The following is a 21,549-nucleotide window of genomic DNA, read 5'->3' as shown; positions in this document are numbered from 1 at the left end:
AACAGTTTAGAATTTTACATTGGGTTAATGCAAAATTGTGACGCATGTCAAAATTCTCAATGTATTTTAATTGTATTCATTTTTTTCGAATTCTGAGAAAAGTAATAAATATTTTTGAAAAATTTAAACTCAGAATGAAAGACTACATTATTACCGAGGGCTGAAAGTCCCTGAAAACTTCTATAATATTTATTTTAATAAGTTACAGGGCTGAATTGAATATTAATTTGTTTTGTTGTATAATCCACGTTTACAATAATTATGTGATCTGTTCGATGTAAAAACTATCATTTATATACTCTTTATAAAATACAGGAATTCAAAATAATATAAACATTTAGACCTTAATAATTAGTACAATTTATGAATTAACATAATATGTAATCAGTTGTTTGTTGTTTGTTTATTTTATTATTTGTCTGTCATAATAAATATAATGTCAGATCAATCAAATACACTGCTCAACATGATCAAATCTTACTAAGAGTCGTATCAGTTTTTTTAGGAACCGGCTGTACATACTTTAAATAAAAAAAGTTTGAGCTTTAAGACTTGAGTAAATTTTTTCAAAAAAAATCTCAAAAATGTAATTTTTTGAAAAATCTCAAAGTTATATCTCTGATGCCCTTATATCTCTGATGTACACGGATGAAAAAATTTGAAATTTGGCTGAATGTTAGCCCGTAGCAAGTAGAATAAGGTGTAAAAATTTGGAGTTACAGACTTACCTCATATAGGAGTTACAGGCCTGAAAAAATGGTCAAAAATCAAAATGGTCAAAATTTGAGCGTTTGCGCCTTGCGGGCAGGGTAATTATAATTCAAATAAACTGTCTAATGAAATAAAAAATAATCTATTTTCACCAGATTTCACAATGAACATAAATTTATACAGGGTGGGCCAAAGAAAAGAGTCCACCTCTATATTTGGCAATAGTTATCTATTAGATTTTAAGGAAATGCCGTAATAAGTCCATTTTTATTTTTATTATATTGCAACTGTTTGGGATACATTTCATACTACGTGACGTCATCCATCAGAGCGTGATCAACATTTTTATTTTAGAAATTCCCAAAAAAGTATATGAATTTCGTACTTTTACACTAGGATAGCCCCTTAATTCAAATAAAAAATCAAACACTTTGTGTGAGACGGTGAAACATAAATTTCACTAGACGCATTTACAAGAGTAACGCAGTAAATACGTAGGATGTTGGATGATCAAATCCACAAAATTTGCTATGGATATAGTAATAGCAGTAAAAGGCATACGAGAAATAATGATGCCCCCCTTTTCTCTATGTTAAGTGTGCTGCTCATCATTCGGCTCAAAAGGGGTTGACAAAAGAAAAAGAACAACTACAGTAAAAAGCTTATGAGAAAAAATAATGGTGCTCCCTTTCCCCTATGTTAAATGTGCTGCTAATCATTCTGACTCTAAAGGTATTGTTGACAATATATCATGTATTAAGAGACTATAACACATATTAAGAAAGCTAATAAAAGAAAAAGAACATACTGAATACTATAGTTAAATTATCTCTTGTTATTGCCCACATCACCCTGTACAATACTCAATATTTTCCCTGCATGATTTAATATTATTAGTCAACATTCGCAGTTATACAATTTATCGGAATAAACAACTGCAATCCAGAAACAAAATATAATAAATTTATATAGAAAATATTTATTGGAACAGAAAATAAATAAAACATACATTATGTGTATGAAATAATGAAATTATTACATTACAAAGAAAAAATTTACAAATGTTCATCCCCCAATACCATCTCTTTATATGCCATAACTTCCAGAAGGGCTCCGCCTTTGCTTTCTGACTTAACCATCGAGTCTATATCCTTGAAATGACCTGGATCTACTACAAAAACTATTGTGATCTCATCATCTTGCCTGTCTTCACTTTCAATCTCTGCACTTTCTATTTTTGTTAGCTTTTCTTTAATCTTCTTAGCAGCTTTACCTATAAATACATACAAATGAGTCAGTATAAGCTTGTATAAGTAATGAGTATAACTATTCTTGTATAAGTTGTTTATGAGGATAATTACGTTGCAACTAACAAATCGTCGTCGTCGCGGCAAAAGTCACTAAGTCCAAAATAACAGATCTAAGAAAACGAACATTTAGTGACTACTAACTAACAACAAAATGGTAATTTTGGACTTATGCATACATATTCAGTGATTTAGGTCACCATTTCTAAGTGCTTTCTAGGACATCGTTATTTCTGCCAGACTATGAAAATTGATATTGCGAATTCATCAGGAAGTTTAACTCAATTTTGACAAAACTGGACTTAGTGAGTTTTGCCGTGACGACGACGAAATAAAGTAGATAGTTATCAGCCTCGAAAACAGACAGGATTTAGAAAAGGTTATAGCACCCTAGATCATATACAAGTAATAACACTGATCGAAAAATCAAATGTATACAATATAATACTCTAGATATCTATTGTAGATAACGAGAAGGCATTTGACTCCATAGACATTTGAGCAATCCTTAATGCCTTAGCAACAATAGAGTTGATACAAAATATACAAAAATCATTAAGTAGGATATACAGTAATGAGCACGCTAATAACCAGCAAAATAACTCAAAAGATGGAAAACATAATACATTGCGAAACAAAAAGAGATGAAACTAGTGGAGGTGGAAATTATCGTTATAAACGTAAAAATTAACATTACATTACCTAGTTTCCTACCTTTAGACGTATCAGAGGAGTATGACAACTGTCACTGCGACAGTGGAATTTTACAAAATACTTTTGTCACAATGTCTAAACGTGGGAAACTATGTAATGTATACGTTTATAACGATAATTTCCATCTCCACTAGTTTCATCTCTTTTTGTGTAGCAATATATTATGTTTTCCATCTTTTGCTTTATTTTGCTGGTTATAAGCGTGCTCATCACTTTAGACCCAATGCAACAGAGCAAGTAAAAACAGAAAAGATAAAACTACTGAGAGGGGATTCTATCTCACTCAAACTATTTACTTTAGCTCTAGAAGATATGTTTCGAATTTCAGAATGGGCAAATAAAGGAGTGACAATAGATGGTACCATCTGAGATTTGCCAATGATGTTCCGTTACTAGCAAAAGACAGAAGAATTGCAGGAAACTATTACACCTAAATACAAAACCAAAAGAACTATGATTAAAAATAATCTAGCAAAAACTAAACATCTAACCAACGAATCTGTAGGAATAACGTAGGATATAAGTTTGGACAATAATAATATAGAAAAGGTTGAGTTGTATGTATACTTAGAACAAAAATCGAACTGTCAAAGCTTAACGGAAAGGATGAGCATGGGCAGCAATTGGCCAATTATAAACAGTATTTAACACATTGGCTGCCTGCGTTTAGAGATATTTAAAAGTTTACGTTGAGTGCGTTATGAGTAGAGACTGGAAAATATGCACTAAAAAATGTCTAAAATATGCATGCAATATGCATTTTAAAACAAGCTGAATATGCACAATTAACATGCAAATATGCATTTATATATGCACTTATTTTTATATGAATAATTTTATGGTTTACGTTAAATACATAAATAAATAAAAAATAATAAAAATAAATAAATAGGTTTGAATTTAAACCAAATTGTATTATTATTTCTTAATATATTTTTTTAACTTCAGGTTTTGTGACAAATAAAACGGCAAAATATTTTATTTTGACCACAAGATAAATAAGAGTACAATAAAATAAATGTACATATTTTTATTGTTACAATATTGATTCATATTTTCTAAACTAATATTATAAAAAGAGTACAATAAAACAAATTTACATATTTTTATTGTTACAATAAATAATCATATATTGATTCATATTTTCTAAACTAATATTATGTCTTCTATCTGTTAATATTTGTTTATAGGCAGAAAAAGATCTCTCAACGTCACAAGATGTAATTGGGGCATATTTAAACTTTGCTATTAGAGACGGATCCATATTAATATTTTCATCGAAGTTTCCAAAATTGATTATATTATTTATTGAACGCAATAAAGTGAAACCCTCATTTTTGTTTAAAACGTCATCAAGTTTATCTTTAATTTTTACTCCAATTTCCCCATTCAGATTTGTTATTTTCTGTTTAACCGAATCAACAATAGACATACTATTGTGAAGACATAAATTTTGAGCCTCTAATTTTGTAATTGAACTTTCAATGATATCGAAATTCGATTTTATATACAACAATTGATTTTTAATAGACTTTTCTTTAAAAATATTTTGACAGTTATCAATAGCGGTACAAGTCGGATCAAAACTTGAAATAACGCTTTTGATGTCGTCGTAGTGTTCAGATAAAAATATAGCACTTTTAAGCCAAGTTCCCCATCTGGTTAATACTGGTTCTGGTGGTAAAGGAATATCGGGAAGCATCTCCCTATATACCTGTACACGTAGTGGTGCTTTCAGAAATACTTTTTTTACATTATTTATTAAGGTGTTTACATTGGGAAATTCAATTCTAACTTTCTCTGCAACTCTGTTTAGGCCGTGCGCCAAACATGTACAGTGAATTAAATTAGGGAAAAAGATTTTAAGATTGGATGCAGCTTTCATCATATATGAGGCGGCATCACTAAGCATTAATAATATTTTTTCAAATGGTACTTGATCAGGTAAAAAAAAATTTGTTAGGGATTCGTTAACAAATCTAGCTATTGTAGCATAGTTTGTTTTTTCCAAACATTTTACACTAATTAAGTATGAGTTTTTAAAATCGCCAGAGTCGTTAAGAACTCCAACAATTAGATTCGCAATTTGTCGACCCTTTGTATCCGTTGTTTCGTCGACGGAAATCCAAAGATAATCGGCTTTTAACTGATTTTTAATACTCGTCATCACATCTTTGTAACATGCACTGACATATTTTTTCCGAAGAGTTGAAGAACTTGGTATTTGAGCTGGTTTATCTTTAATCTTGCAATAAGTTTTTAAAAAGTTTTGACACGATTTATGTTCTAACTTGTGCAGAGGGATATTGCAGTTCAAAAAAAAATGGCATAAATCCTTTGCAAAGGTTTCTTGCCCAACTGACGTATTCTGAATCTGCAAACTGTTCTGTAGAATCTGCTGGCGAGGTTTATTATCATTTTTTGATAGCTTAGTTTGGTGAAGTGAAGTTTTTATGTGTTGAACTACTTGGAATTTCTTTTGACATGGAATCTGGAATATAATGATAATGATGTTTTAGATGTTTTCGTAAATAGATACCTACATTAAAATGATCAAACTTTTTAAACCTCCCCCAATTTTTTTTTATTTCTCAAAGTGAAATTGAAATCGTCAAACAATAAAGTACAGTCAGTGTACCGTAGTATACAGGGTGGGCCACTCTCAACACCTCGCTCTGTATAAGCCAAACCGTTGCGAACTTTAAAAAACAGTTTTTGAAGAAATGGGACGGTTTGTCATTTTAGAATAGACAGACACATAGATGTGCAAAGAAGTTTGATAAGTTTAAAAATCTATTGAAGTGGAGAACTTACCTTTTTATCACAAATGGTGCAAAACATACTTTCACTGTCGATAACTTTTAGATGATTGTTACTTCCAATCCAACTTCTGAGAAGACTTGATTTTTCCCTTGCTACTTTAGGCATTTTCACAATAATAATAAAATGATTTTTTTACACAGTATAGTCAATAACTTGCAATCACAAAAGTTGAATAATCGGCGATTGATTTAAGACTAACCATTCATAAAATAAAATAATCTATCCTACCCTTAAAACAGTGTTGCCAACTCGACCAATATAGTATTTGCCAAACCTCACAAGAATGATGGAATGATCAGTTCAACAGTAGGTATTCCATTATCAACTAATAAAAAATCCCTATAGCAAGCATAACCCAGTACAGATAAATTATTTGTTTTAAAAAATGCTGAAACATGATCCTGTAGTTAATAGTAATCTCATGGTCCACAGACATAAGTACTAATATAAACATTATTGAAGGCGAAGGGATTTGCTGATGTAGGTGTGTATGTGTGAATGGTTAAACATTTTTTGTTAGGAATCAGATTTGACTCACTGATATCAGTTTCAAGTTCCTGTGAGAGAGTTCCTAAGTTGTTTTAGTAATTGTAAGGCCAACATAAAAATTTGTTCTGAATTAGAAGATTTTCGATTTTTACTAAATAATTTTTATATTATTTAATATGCTAGAAAATATGCTATATGCTAAACAAGAAATAAATAAGCTAAACAACACAAAAATATGCCAAATCTAGCATAAAATAAGCTAAATTGGCAACGCTGCCTTAAAATTTCGTTTTGGTTGGTTTTCCCAGAATAATTCATAGTTGGCCGACACCAGCAGAAAGTACAGGTAATATTTGTAATGTTATTCAAAATATAATCGGTATTTACTTAGGTAATTTGTAAATTCTGAGAAGTCTATAAATCTTAAATATCCGGATAATGATACCTGCAGCTATAAATAACGCCCATTATGTTTATGGGTACAACAACAAAGGAGCTTAACAGCAAAATATTTACTTTCACATTTTATTTTAATGGATGTTGATGTTACTAATATATACCTTATTTTTAAATGGGGTAGAGTAAATTCCCATCAAAATATGCATTTATATGCTCTTAAATCTCCAAATATGCAAGGCATATGCATTTATGAAAAACATGAGAAATATGCAGCATATATATGCATATGCATTTTGCATATAATCCAGTCTTTAGTTATGAGAAATATATGTCCTGTATTGTGTCCCCATTTGCCACTGTGCGTTATGAGAAAGTCGACGCAGCCAATCGTTAATCTAATACGAGGTCTATTTGTCTCGTAACGCACCCAAGGTGTTAAATCGAACACCAAATTCTTCGATCTATACATATTGCTAGTTCTGACATATGGAACTGAAACATGGGCTTTTAACAACAACATAGTCTACAAATTTCAAGTGACTCCAAGTGCCATAGAATGGAGAATGTTCAACATTAAGCTCAGCAATAGTAAATCCAATGAAGAAATAAGAAGATCAAAAGTAACAGATGTAATCCAAAAGATAACCATGTTAAATTGGAAGTGGACAGGACCCATAGAAAGAATGGGAGACTACTGTTGGATAGAGCAAATTCTTGAATGGTGACCAAAAGCAAGTAAGAGAAGTAGAGGCAGACCTCAAACCAGATGGACTGAATGACTGGCCATGAAACGATGCAAAAACAAGGAACAGAAATGGATGGAATAGCTGCTGATGATGATGATATCAATGACGGTTTAAAAGGCATCATGGGGCCCTAGGCGGCCATAAGAAGTAGGCCTCTTTATATCAACCATTTACTTAAAACAAATTTACAGATATTTATGTTGTTTTGGGAAGTAGTTACTCCAAAAATAAATTACGACAATGTAAAACAGATCATTTTTCTTTTTTTTTACATTTCGCAACAACTTCTCATTAATATTCCATAGCTAATATGCCAAAGAAAAAAAGGGATATTGTGTCGATATGTGATTTTGCCCTGGGTATGAGTACCACCCCTTCGGGGGTGAAACAACATACATTCAAAATAATGGATAACTGATTAATTTTAGGTAACTTTTGTTCTATGGGCCATTCCACGAACATACGCCTGTTTTGGATTACTTCGACAACGAATATTTTACTGTGCAACATAAGAAGTACGAAAGTAAATGGCGCTAATAATTATTCCAATAAACACCAAGGTAATTTGCAATTTACTTTCGTTCTTCTTATTTTGCACAGTAAAATATTCGTTGTCGAAGTAATCCAAAACAGGCGTATGTTCGTGGAATAGGGTTTATCGAGTTTTTTCACTAAATCAATACTTTTTGAGTTATATTCGAGTGAATATGTTCATTATTCAACAAAAAAACACCTTTTTAGACGGTTTTTCGTAAATAACTCCAAAATTAAGTATTTTATCGAAAAAATATTAAAAAATATATTAAAAAAAGTAAGTATGAAGTATGTAGACCCAGTATAAGCAGAATTGGAGCTAATGAAAAGTAGATTCTTATTCGACAAATTACAAATCAATTATTTCAACGTAAATTACCAAAAAATGAAGCACTTTTCAGTGAAAAATCATCACAACTTTTTTAAAGTGTTTAAAAAGTTTTATTTTTGTTTTTGTTAAACATATTTCAAGTATCAAAATTAAGCAAGTAAAGCTTAAAATAATGTTGATTCCTTCTTTGGCACAAAAATCTTAAAAATTTATGAAAATTTTGAAAAAACTTATAAGTATATTATTTATTGTTCCTCCGCTATAACTTTTCCCATGCGTCACGATTCATTTTCAAACAAATTAAGTCAAAACATAAAGTGAAACGTACGTCGATGTGTATAGCATATAGTATACAGTATGCACAATGTATATACACATCGACGTACGTTTCACTTTATGTTTTGACTTAATTTGTTTGAAAATGAATCGTGACGCATGGGAAAAGTTATAGCGGACGGACTATATAATATGATCTGTAAGTTTCACCGGTTCACAGTGCTTATATTTCAAAACATTGGGATATAAAGTAAAACAAATCTTTTGAAATTTTGAAAAAAAAATGTCTTTTTTCAAAATAACTTAAAAATTATTAGTGGTACCAAAAGAGTAAAAAATATAGGTTTTGATTTTCTGAATACTTCAGATCTTTGCTTTTTTGGAAGATAAAAATTGGTTAAGATATGATTGTTCAAAATTTGCATACCATGGGTAGGGAATTTTTCATTTATTAAAAATTAATAAATGCAAATAGTTTCTATCCTTGTGGGATCGGTACTCGGATACAATTAGCGCCTCTTTGCAAAAACAATGACGACTTTGCTAAGTAACAAGACATTTACTCAACACACACACTACCCACTACACTAGGTACCTGATTGGAAAAATTCAGTGTACCATGCCAATGGCCATTATAGTTGTCGTGGCATTAAGCCAAATAAAAAAAATTGCATACATCGTGATTAGTGACTTGTTCAAGCCCTTTCTACTACAGCCCTTTTATAAATAAGCACTTTATACGGATAAAACTTACAGAGCATATAAACAATACAAAGTAAATTAGCTTGTGAAGCGGTAAGGATTAATTTCATTTGGGATGTTAATTAGGGGGTTATTTTCACCAGTTTTTTTACCCAAAAAATGGGATCAACTTTATTCTGAGCGTATCTTGCTTACTTTTTATGATAGAAATTTTTTTAAAAAACAAGAATAATGCTTTTTTAAAACATTTAAACAAGTTATGATGAGTTTTCCATGAAAAGCGCTTCATTTTTTGATTATTTCACGTTGAAATATTCGATTTGAAATTTGACGAATAAGAACCTACTTTTCATTAGCTACAACTCTGCTTCTACCGGGTCTACAGACTGCACACATACACCATTTTTTACGAAGTTATTTGCGAAAAACCGTCTAAAAACGTGTTATTTTTTGTTGAAAAATGAAGATATTCACTTGCAAATAACTCGAAATGTATTGACGGTATATTTTTTCACCCCCGAGAAGGGGTGGACTCAACCGCAGAGCAAAAATACACATTGGCACAATATCACTTTTTTTATTTGACATGTTAGCTATGCTTATACCAAATTTCATGTCAACCCAAGCTCTTGTTTCAAATCCAAAGGTTTTTTAAAATCCGGAGGTTTTGCAATATTTTACCGTGAGTGAATAAGGCCAACCGGTGGGTAGAAATTGAAAAAAAACGTACCATACCAAAATAATTACCAGCTTTTATCAAAATATGCTTGCAAAATGGATTACCAAATTGAGGGAATAATTAGAACATGGAATATAAAAATGCCTCTCAAGATATGTAACTGCTTAATTTGTCTTGAAGTCGGTTGTATTTTTCTGATATTTGATAAAAGACAAAGCAAAAAACTGAGTTTGATTGGAAATCATAAATTAACCATTTTCTTTTTTTTTTGTCTCAGATAGCCCTATTTGATTTTTTTAACATTTTAATTTTTTTTAAATAACTGCTTAAATAATTAATATTAATGAATGCATATGTGTGGGATGCGGGCCCCATCAAGTGCCCGGTCCCTAGGTGGTTGCCTAGTCCGCCTAATGGTTAATCCGGCACTGGATGATATACTTTGATTGAAAATTATAATAATTGAATAATTACCTTTGAAATTCACTTTCAATCTCATTTTAGCTCTTTCTAAAGGAATAGATTCTTTCAGCAGCTTTATCACATGCAAAGCCTGTTGTTTAGCTGACTGATTGGGCTTTACCGAATAATGTGCATCTTTCATTGCTTTCTCTATAATTGTGACAGGATATGGCCTTTTAATATCAGGATTTATACATTTATCAGCAACTGTTGTAGCTATATCTTTAAAGAGCTGCTCAGTTTGACTTTGTCTTTCCTTGTCAGAAACTTGAAGTTCTCCTTTTGCTAAGATTTCCTTACATATTTGAGTGTGATCCTCTGTTCCAAAAGCCTTGATTAAGTCTTCTTTTTTGGCAACTTGTCCTTTGGAAACATTGGTAAATACAGAGTGCGTTTGCAGAACTTCATCTATATCTTTCTCTCTAAAAATAATAACCATGGGTAAAATAATTTACAAAATCCACAAGGAAAAAAAGAATTTTTCCTCTAGCTTGCTGTATACCATCAATCACAAAAAATTTAATGAAAAAATCCTTTGTAAAAGGCATACAATTTTTTTATTAAAATCCCAGTAAGGGCTACATCACAGAACGTTTTTTATTTTTAACAAAATCATCATCAGTGTTAAGAACAGGTTATTTGCAAGCTGAGCCACCAAGGAAATACCAGGGTGAGAACCCTTTAAATCAGGGGTGGGCAAATATTTTTAAGCGCAAGCCAAAATGAAATTTTCAAAATGTCTCCCGGGCCGGAGGACTATACCCAGTATGTACGCTAATGTTTTTGGTGGAGGTTTTTCTCTGCCCAAGAAATTTTTTTGACAAAAATACTATAAGTATCAGTTTAAAGCATTTGGAGAAAGACGTTTGACTGTTAATAATAATAAATTGTCTTTCTGGTGTGTACAACTTGTTCGCAGTAAAATTATGAAATTTTTAATATGGTCCATTATATTAAGCCATAATAAGGATCGAGATAAAAAACGATCAAGAATAGAGTAATCAATAGCAGCCTTTTTGAAGATGAGGAAATTTCTGAGTAACCAAAGATTCAATCTGCAAATCTAATATCGGATGGTAAAATGTTCAGTCAACCATCATAGACGAAATTCAAAGGAGACAACTGATTTGGTATGGTCATGTACGACGTCAACGGCCGACGACAGGCTGCCAAAACAAATTTTAAAATGTTGTTCTGAAGCTATTTCATTGTGGCATTTTTATAATGAACTATTTTAAATGGGAAATAAGTAGCAATCTGATTCTCGAAGCGTGAACATGTACCGTCATTAAAAGCGCTAGAGAACTTCCTTATCGTAAAACTACCTAATTAACTAGTAATTATCTTATCAGCATCAAAAAATTGTTAAAGTGAAAAGTAACAAAAACCAAGTGATTAGTGAAACAAACAAAAGAAATATGTTCCCTTCGGGGAACTTATTAGGATTTGATAATAATGGCCAACCAATTTATCAACAAATGAATACTATACAGGATGTCCCAACAATAAATAACCAGAACCAGTCAAACCAAACAGCAGTAAAACCGCAAGTACCATTTTTGTATTTTAATCAAACACCACCTAACCAGATAACAAATCAAATGTCATGCTCAAACCAAATACCTATTCCAACCCAAATAGCTATACCAAACCAAGTACAATTTCCTAGTCAATCAACTGCACAAAATATTCAAAACACTCAAAACCCTATTCAGTCACAATACACAACATTATCCACAAACCCTCAATGCTCACTCTCATCAACACAAAACACCAATAACTACACAGATAGCGATAGCGACATAGAACTTAACGAAACAGAAAACCAAAATAAACATCCTTGGCAAGAAGTTGCCAATAAGAGAAAAAGGATGAAAAGACAAACAACTTCAGAAAAGTCCAACCAAATCCAAACACAAAACAGATTTGATTCCCTCTCAAAAGAAAATCTAGATGAACAAACAGACAATTTATCAAATACACAAAACACAAATATCACCAAAAAAGATCCCTCACCGCCACCAATCTATATTTATGGAGTTATTGACTATAGTGCTATGATAGCAAACCTTTCAACTGCAACTGCGGCAGAAACCTATTACACCAAAACCATTTCAAATAATACAGTAAAAATTAACCCTACAAACTCAGACACCTACAGGACACTCATACAGCACCTTAGAAAAGAAAACATTGTAATTGTTTCCATTGTGGAAAGCCACAAAGAAATTCAAAAAGCCGGTAGTAATGAAATCACCAATTAGAAAAAATGATGGAGCCTGGGCTCGATCAGATATAGAAAAATCCAACAGATTTGCAGAACATCTATCAACCGTCTTCTCCACCCCAGAGGCCAACGATATTAACGACGAGAAAATTAGAGACTTCCTCAATGCACCCTGTCAGCTATCATTACCACTAAAATACTTCTCACCAAATGAAGTCCGTAACGAAATCAACCTGCTTAACCCTCATAAAGCTCCAGGATTTGACCTCATAACTGGCGAAATCTTAAAAAAACTCCCAAGAAAAGGTGTCGTCTTAATAACCATTATTTTTAATAGCCTCCTGAGACTATGTTATTTTCCAGTGCAATGGAAGTATGCACAAATTATAATGATACCTAAACCTGGTAAACCTCTAACTGAAGCCAGTTCGTACAGACCAATAAGTCTCCTTCCGACTTTATCAAAAGTATTCGAAAGGTTAATTCTTAACAGAATAGAAACAATAATACCTATAGAAAACCTTATCCCAGATCATCAGTTTGGTTTTCGCTCAAATCACTCAACCATACAACAGTGCCATAGATTAGTCAACAAAATAAAAGAGAGCCTAGAAGGGAAACAAATATGTCTATCAGCATTTCTCGATATACAGCAAGCATTTGATAGAGTGTGGCACGAGGGTCTTCTCTTTAAAATAAAAACTCAGCTAACTGACCAAATCTACCTCCTCCTTAAATCATACTTGTCCGACAGATACTTCCAAGTTAAATACGAAGGTACTCTATCCAACTACCACCAAATAAAATCCGGAGTACCTCAAGGCAGTGTACTTGGCCCATTCCTTTACCAAATCTTCACTGCTGATATTCCTATTAGCGAAAATACACTAATGGCAACATTTGCGGATGACACTGGTATACTAGCATCAGACATCAACGAAATATTAGCATTTAACAAATTGCAAAATCATCTCAATGAACTAGAAGACTGGCTTAAATGCTGGAAAATAAACGTCAACACAAACAAGTCTTGTCAAGTAAATTTCACAAATCGAAGAATTAGATGTCCACAACTACACCTAAATAATTCACCTATACCAATAAAAACAGAAGTAAAGTACCTGGGCCTTCATCTAGACGAAAAACTTACTTGGAAATCACATATTGCAGCCAAACGACGACACCTCGACCTAAAAGTTAAAAATATGAGCTGGCTAATCAACAGAAGATCGCAACTTTCATTAGAAAACAAACTGACCATCTATAAAACAATACTCAAACCAGTGTGGACATACGGAATCGAGCTGTGGGGCTGTAGCAAACCATCCAACACCAAAATACTACAGACATTCCAGTCAAAAACTATTCGTATGTTAGCTAAAGCCCCATGGTATGTGTCAAACCAAACCCTTCATGCAGACCTCAACATCCCCTTCATCAATGATGTGATTGCTGACCACTCCAGAAGGTACATGAATCGCAGCGCAGACCATCCAAACCATCTCATAGATGAATTATTCAACCCCCCACTGGTTGACAGACGTCTGAAAAGACTATGGCCAGAAGACCTAGCTGCTAGGTAAATTCCAGAGAGTCGTCAATGGACGACACCTGCCACAAGCCAACAACATACATTATATTTACTTATTACTGTATTGAAGTAGATTGTAAATAAGCAATAAATAAATAAATAAAAAAAAATGGGAAATAAGCCACAATTTTACTATGGAATCTCTAGTGCGAGAATTTTACTGCCATCGTTGCATTTGGTTGTCTTTTTAAAGACAGATCACATGCTATGATTTTTTGTGGCGGATATTCTTGAGTTGGGGTTGATTTCATGTAATCGAATGAACTATCTTTTAGTAAAGTCGTCCCAGGAACGCAACTCATCAATATTGGCAATATCATTTTAAAGTCTTCTACTTTAAAATGTATAATACATGCCCGAATTGCCGATATAAATGAGTCAGATTAAATAAATTATTAGAAGAATTTTTTACTAAGCAACAACATTTTTGTGTATTTAGTATTATTTTGTATTTTGACAACGACACCCTACTTGGGCGTCGAAACGTTAATAAATTCATTTTTTTGGTAAAATTGTGGCTTATTTCCCATTTAAAATAGTTCATTATAAATTTTAAAATGGACGCCAAGGGAAAGAAGGAAGAGAGGAACGCCGAAACAATCCTGGCTAGGCGGCATTCAGAAGGCAATGTTGGAAAGGAATTTTCACCCTGATGAATGAAGCGATGGATGAAGCTGGAAACTGGCAAAAACCGGGATAATAATAAAAATGTTATGTCCACTCTCTTCTTCTTTATTGCATTGTTAATGCTGACTTAATGAAAAAGCTGCAAGCTTTTGAGATGTGGCTTTTTAGGGGAATTATGAAAATACCATGGACCGATGATATTACGAACGAAATGGTGTTGCACAGAATCGAAAAGAAACAGAGAACTTTTGACCATCATTAAAAGGAGAAAGACATAATTAGAAATTAAAAATCACACTAAATTTTCTCTTTTTTTCACCTCTGTGATAAACAGTATAGAAGTTTTCAGGGACTTTCGGCCCTCGGTAATAATGTAATATTTCATTCGGCATTCAAATTTTTCAAAAATACTGATCAGTTTTCCCAGGATTCGAAAAAAATGAATGCATTACGCTCTTAAAAAAATTGCTTGTGTGATTTCTCAATGGGTCGGATAAAATAAGCAAAAGGGCAGGATCTGGCCCGCAGGCCGTCTTTTGCCCACCCGTGCTTTAAATGGTAGGTACATAATTATATTATAATCATATCGATACATCAGTATCAGAGTGCACCAACTCAAAAAACATAGTTCTTCACAAATCAACTTTAACTTATTTTTTCTTTGAGCAAATATTTTTAATCTGTTGTAAATGGTCCATTTGTTTTTCAAATAGAACAAAATTTTGGAATTAGATGTTTATTTTATGGTTCTTTTAGATGATGATTTTTGATTAATTTTTTTTTAAAGAATTCAGATTTTCTTTTTAGTTGATGCACTATGAAACTGTCGACACATGATTTTTTAACAGTTAGTGCATTTTGTATAGGGTATTTGTATGGAAATCAAATAAAATTATTTAAGTATTTTTTTCTTATAAAATCATTATTGTTTCCTTGTTATGAAAAAATATAATAAAATCAAATAATTCTGAATTGCCACTGTCTTCAGCAGCGGCAGCTGTGGCAGAAGTTGGTAAGTTCTGGAAAAACTGGAGGTTTATTGGAGAGGATGAGAGATGGTTCTTCATAAGCCACACTCGTTCTGTTTTATCGAATATTTATGACATTATAATTTTCGTCAAAATAAGACTTGTTTTACATTATTTTGTGTGGCTGGTTTTTCTCAACTCTTAGAATTTATATTTCGCTCCATTTTATTTTCTCTCCAGCTTCATTTATGTTAAAAATTTTCCCAATTTTTTGTAAACTTTTACTTCATAAACTTCGGCAATTTCTTCTGTAGCGTACCAGGCCGTCCAGTTTTCTTCTTCTCTTCTTTTTCTTCTTTTTGTATAGACATGACTGTCTGTTTTTTCAATGTGCCTCTAGTAAGTTGTCGTTTTCCATCATTTTCGTGGTCTTCCCACTTATCGTCTTCCTATTGGGGAACCGTCTCTCGCTGTCCTGACTACTTTATTTGTTGTCATTCAGCTTATGTCATTCCATTCTATTCTTCTGTTTCTTACCCAGTTATTAACGTTCCCCACCTTGCATCTCCGTCGTATATCTGTACCTCTAGGTCTGTCCCATAGAGTCTTACCATCAATTTTTCGAAGGGTTTTCATCTCCGCTGTTTTGAGCAATCCTTTTTGTCGTCTCTGTGTCGGGTCGTGTTTCTGCCAAGTATGTCATTTTTGTTCTGATGACTGTTTTGTAAATTCTGCCTTTCATTTCTTTTCCGATATTTTTATTGGAAGTTTTCTTAGCCAGGCTAATAATTATCAGTACCATTTGCGATAAAATATAGAGCGGGTTTCCTTTTAGGTATCTTTTTTTTCTTTTTCGATGAGGGCATGCATCGCATCACCCTCATTTTGAGTATGTCCAACTACTAAGCATTTGTGTGTTATGCTTTTTATTGCTAAGTTTTGACAGCAATATAAATACAATCAAGCAATGCACTTGTCTTTGTTTTGGCCCAGGCAATTATCGGAGTAAAATATGTGCTCATATTGAGTCCCATGGTTCTTTAGATACTGTCAAAGACACGTACTTATTTCATTAACACCTCTGCTTGCGATACGTTTGTGCCACAAAAAACTATAGCAATGTTTATGAGAAATATCGAATATAGTGAAGTTGCAACATGATAGGCGTCTTATAAAAGGAAAATCACTCCGATCTCCATTTGGTAGTGATAATACAACTTGGAGATGAAAGCAAAAAACTACAATACTGTCATCTTCCTTTGAATCCATGATATCCAACTCCTTCTCTAACCGAATCTGATTTTTTTCTCTGATATGTGCATCATACTTAAGTTGTAATACTTTTTACAACACTGGTCTTTTTTGGCTGAAAAAAGGCAATATTAAATTCTCAGTTCTCCTCTACATTTTTCTTGGTACAGTCTGTACATGGTGGCTAAATTTCGAGTTTTTTCTTGCTCCGCAATAAAATGAGAGTCAATTACTCGAAAAGATTTGATGTGGGACCTCACGAATTCTTTTTCATCATCTAGCACCCTTGGTAGCCCAGCATTTTTGTTTCCTCCTCGATTGTCATTCTGTGCAAACACTTTTTTAAATTGCTGTGCATGCTTTTTCATTATTATCCTATTCGAAATGTTTAAAGTGTTCATAAAGAAAACTTTACTTACTTAAATTTTTTCATTTCTCATCTCAAAGTAATAAGCTATATTTTCACTTCTATGACTCCCTTCTTCCTTATATTATTATTTTGGCTTAACCGGCATTACATCGTTAACTATAAAATTTCGCTGCCTATTTAAATCACCAAGACCCCAGTAGTTATTTAACAGTTCTTCTCTTTCTGTATCACTAAATTTTTCCGAACATTTAATTTAGCAACGGTCAGTGCAAGCAGCTTTCACAGACCATTTTGAGTTAGTAGCTGACAACAGTTCTACCGATCAAATTTCATTATGCACTAACTCAAAGTATTGTGGTATGAAACTACGACGTTGTAAAAAAAATATTCGATTCTGCATGTTGACAAGTCAAAATTTTTACAATGGGGTTGGAATTTTGAGATGGTGTAATTTGAAACTGATAAATAAACATATTTTAACCATTTCCTCATACTTATCTCAATATTGAAAAGTTTTGAGTTGGCGCATATTTGCTTAAAATTCCATAGGGTGGATAATATTTATAAAACTTATGCCCTTCAGCAAAGTATGACTTTCCCCATCATGTGGGTTGCAAAGTGAGTTGATGTCTCTCTACATGACGACTAACTGTTGTCATGGGACAAAAACAGAGTACAGTAGAACCCCGATTATCTGTGCTGATCGGGACCGGACGTAGCACAGATAATTGAAAAGCATGGATAATAACGCTTTTATCGAATTTATGGATACTTTAAACTTTGCTATTACTTCAAACTGTCCCCTTAAAAGTAAAATAGGTAAGGACGTGCATAAAAGTAAAGGTTGGGTTGATCATGACATATATGCTAGGAGTAAACAATTAAAAAACCTATTTAATGAAGCTAAAAACTCTAATAATAGTAACATCTGGAATGAGTATAAAGCTACCAAGAAGGAATACAATAATCTTATTGCTGAAAAGAAAAGGGAATTCAATTATCTTCAAATTGTAAGTAGTAATAATAAACAAAAAACTATGTGGAGTATAGTAAATAAAACTATAGGGAGAAAGCAAAGTACTAATAAAATTAAACTCAAAATTGAAGACAAACTAATATCAGATGATAAAAATTTAGCTCAATATTTTGCATGCCATTTCAATGACAGAAATAATGCACTAAAAAATAGGCTTGACAATAACCCTCAAAACTGTACTTTATCACATAGGTGGACTATAGACAGTTTTGTTTATTTTCCAGTAACATCTGATGAGGTTCTTGATATTATTTGTGGTCTTAAAAATAAACATTCTTTTGGAAATGATGAATTAAACACAAGAATGATCAAACACATCAAGGATGTTATATCAGAACCGCTGGCATATTTAATTAACCTAGTATACAACACAGGTGAATTTCCTGAAAACCTAAAATTAAGTAAAATTGTTCCAGTATATAAAAAATCCGATCACACTTGTATTGATAATTATAGACCTATTTCTTTGTTAAATGTAATTTCAAAAATTTTTGAACGAGCTTACTACACTAGGATCATACAGTTTTTGGACAAAAATAATGCACTGTGTTCAGAACAGCATGGCTTTCGATCCGGAAGATCAACAGAGGGGGCTACTGAAGTATTTATGGAATCTGTCTATAGGCACCTTGATGATGGTCTTCTTGTAGTGGGTATCTTCTTTGATCTTTCCAGAGCATTCGACAGTCTTAAATTTGAATTTGTCCTTAACAAATTGTATGTCCACGGAATAAGAGGTAACATGTTAAATTTATTGAACTCATATCTTCTGGAGAGGAAATTCTATGTTGAATTAAACAAGGAAAGGTCAGACATCTTCAGTGTAGATGTTGGAGTGCCGCAGGGATCTGTGTTGGGACCACTGCTATTTCTTATTTTTGTCAATGACCTACCCGATCATATTACTCATGACCACATTGTAATGTACGCAGATGACTCATCTGTGATTGTATCAGCACATACATACGTAGAGCTTCAAAATAGAGTGTCAAGGGTTATCAGATTATTCCAAACATGGTGTACACAAAACTTGCTACAACTGAATATTGATAAAACATCGTATATACATTTTAGATGCAAACGAAATATGCCAGTTGTGTCTATTCCTGAAATTGTAAATATTCCAAACATAAAATTTTTAGGTGTATTCTTGGACCAGTTTATGAGTTGGGATGTTCACGTTGAATATGTTAATAAGAAACTAAATTGTTCATTCTATGCTTTAGTACAGTTGAAGAGAACACTCAGTATTAAAACTCTCATTAATGTATATTATTCTTTGGTTTATTGTCACCTTACTTATAATGTTACGTTATGGGGTAATTCCACAAAATCAGACACAGTGTTTATTAAACAGAAGAGAATTATTAGACTTATCTTCAATATTCCTTTTGGGCATACTTGTAAGCAAGTTTTCATTAATAACAATATCTTACCGTTGCCTTCCATATATATCTTGAAATCCATATTGTATATTAAGCATAATTTACATTCATTCAAGAGAAATTCTGATTTACATGCATACTCAACTAGGAATGCCAATCAGTTTGTTACTGTTGGTCACAAACTATCCAAATTTGAGAAGTCCACAGATTATGTGGGGGTCAGGCTATATAATCATCTTCCAAATGAAGTTAGATCTTTGCATCCGGTGAAATTCAAAAGAGTTGTGAAAAGTATACTATGTAAACATGCATTCTACAGTGTAGAAGAATACTTAGCAACTAGATTGCTGTTATGAGTTCTGTCTAATATTAATAATTTTCATATTTATCAATGTACATTATGTTAAATCTAAAATTTAAGTGTATGTATAGGTATTTGATTATGTGTCTGTGACTATATTGTGTTGTATATCTGACGTGTATATCCATCTTTATGATGGCAGCTGTAAAGCTATACCAATAATAGTATTCTATTCTATTCTATTCTAATCCAAACAGTTATTTCTTATATATAATACATATGTATGTAATACATACATATGTTCCTATCATAAAAAATTAACAGAAAAAATAAATCTTTCATTACGAGTCTCCATCTTGGCGTATAAAGTTTCTGTAGAGTGATCGATGTGGTGATACAGTGACGATATTTTGATAAAACTTCAAAAATGCAATTTGAGTAATAGAAAATCATAGCACGGTTAATCCGCAGCCCAGATAATCCACACGCAGATAATCGGGGTTCTACTGTATTTGGAATGTTCATTTAAAGATGGAGTTACTACAGATAAAATATATTTGGATGGTGAAATGATTGTAAAAAGCAATAGTTATAAGTACCTTGGATCGATATTACAGATTAATGGAGAAATAGATGGAGATGCATGCAGTAGAATTAGGGCTGGATGGATGAAATGAAAGGAAGTGAGTAGTGTGTTATGTGACAGAAAAATTCCAATGAAGCTGAAGGGAAAATACTAGGAAAACAGCCATACGACCAGCTATAATGTACGGAACTGAATGCTGGGCAGTTAAAAATAAGGAGGTACAGCAAATGCATGTGGCGGAAATAAGAATGCTCAGATAGATGAGTGGAGTAATAAAAAATGAAAATTATGAATGCGTATATTAGGGGTGGCACCAATTGATGCCAAAATGAGAGAGCATAGGTTAAGATAGTGTGGTCATGTTCAATGTCGAGACATTAATCACCCAATATAAAGAATTGCTGAAGTACAAGTTCCTGGAAGAATCATGAGAGGAAAGATGACCTCGGGGAGATGCTTAGGCAGGACATATCATTAAAGGGGATTGATATATGACCTAAGATAGAAAATTAAGGAGAAATGTAATTAGAAAAGGCGACCCCGCATACGGATAATGGCTAAGAGAATGATGATGATGTACATACACCATTGCATTTTTATTGCATCTACTTACACCTGATTGCGCCATGAAACAACTTTATTTCTGTAACATGCTATTTCGAATCTCTTTCCAGCTTTTTTCATTCTCACAACAGCAACATTTGTCAACCGTATCTGATTCGTCGGCGTAAATATCTTGCTCATTTTGATTCATTTATTTACTTAATAAAAAGTAGCTTCAAAATTATTTATTTTTAAAAATGATGAAATTTGTGGTTATGTTATGTTGACAGTGACAGTGACTCAGTGACATTGACAGATATAGACTTAAGCTCTGCTTACATTGGTCGGTGGATCAATAAACTGGGTGATAAGTTTCGCTTTTAAGATTTTACAAAGCTTTTAAAAGAAAAATAGGAGCGCTAGACAAATTTTAGTAAAAAAGTATGCTACTTTTTTAAAATACTGTACATTAACATCTTTTAAAACTTCAG

General features: G+C 32.6%; 1 protein-coding gene across 1 annotated transcript; it reads right to left on the bottom strand.

The window, feature by feature from the left end:
- Positions 1-1,674: 1,674 nt before the first annotated feature.
- On the bottom strand, positions 1,675-21,372 carry LOC126883344 (ribosome maturation protein SBDS). Its single transcript, XM_050648797.1, has 3 exons — positions 21,129-21,372; positions 10,186-10,595; positions 1,675-1,984 (listed from the first exon to the last, which is right to left on the bottom strand). The coding sequence occupies exons 1-3, from the start codon at positions 21,257-21,259 to the stop codon at positions 1,767-1,769; spliced, it is 759 nt and encodes a 252-aa protein (XP_050504754.1). The 5' UTR covers positions 21,260-21,372; the 3' UTR covers positions 1,675-1,766.
- Positions 21,373-21,549: the final 177 nt, after the last annotated feature.

The sequence above is a fragment of the Diabrotica virgifera genome, chromosome 4 (genome assembly GCF_917563875.1).
Source record: "Diabrotica virgifera virgifera chromosome 4, PGI_DIABVI_V3a".
NCBI lineage: Eukaryota > Metazoa > Arthropoda > Insecta > Coleoptera > Chrysomelidae > Diabrotica > Diabrotica virgifera.
The sequence above is the reverse complement of the archived record's forward strand: the minus strand, read 5'-3'. Positions and strand labels throughout refer to the sequence as shown.

What these genes read in the sequence shown, in the direction of transcription:
- LOC126883344 (XM_050648797.1), bottom strand. Translation starts at nt 21,259, where the DNA reads ATGAGCAAGATATTTACGCCGACGAATCAGATACGGTTGACAAATGTT. An exon ending in GTTTCATGGCGCAATCAGGT is followed by an intron (nt 10,596 to 21,128) that starts GTAAGTAGATGC and finishes TATTATTTTTAG; the next exon opens with AGAGAAAGATATAGATGAAG. An exon ending in ATTGAAAGTGAATTTCAAAG is followed by an intron (nt 1,985 to 10,185) that starts GTAATTATTCAA and finishes ATGTATTTATAG; the next exon opens with GTAAAGCTGCTAAGAAGATT.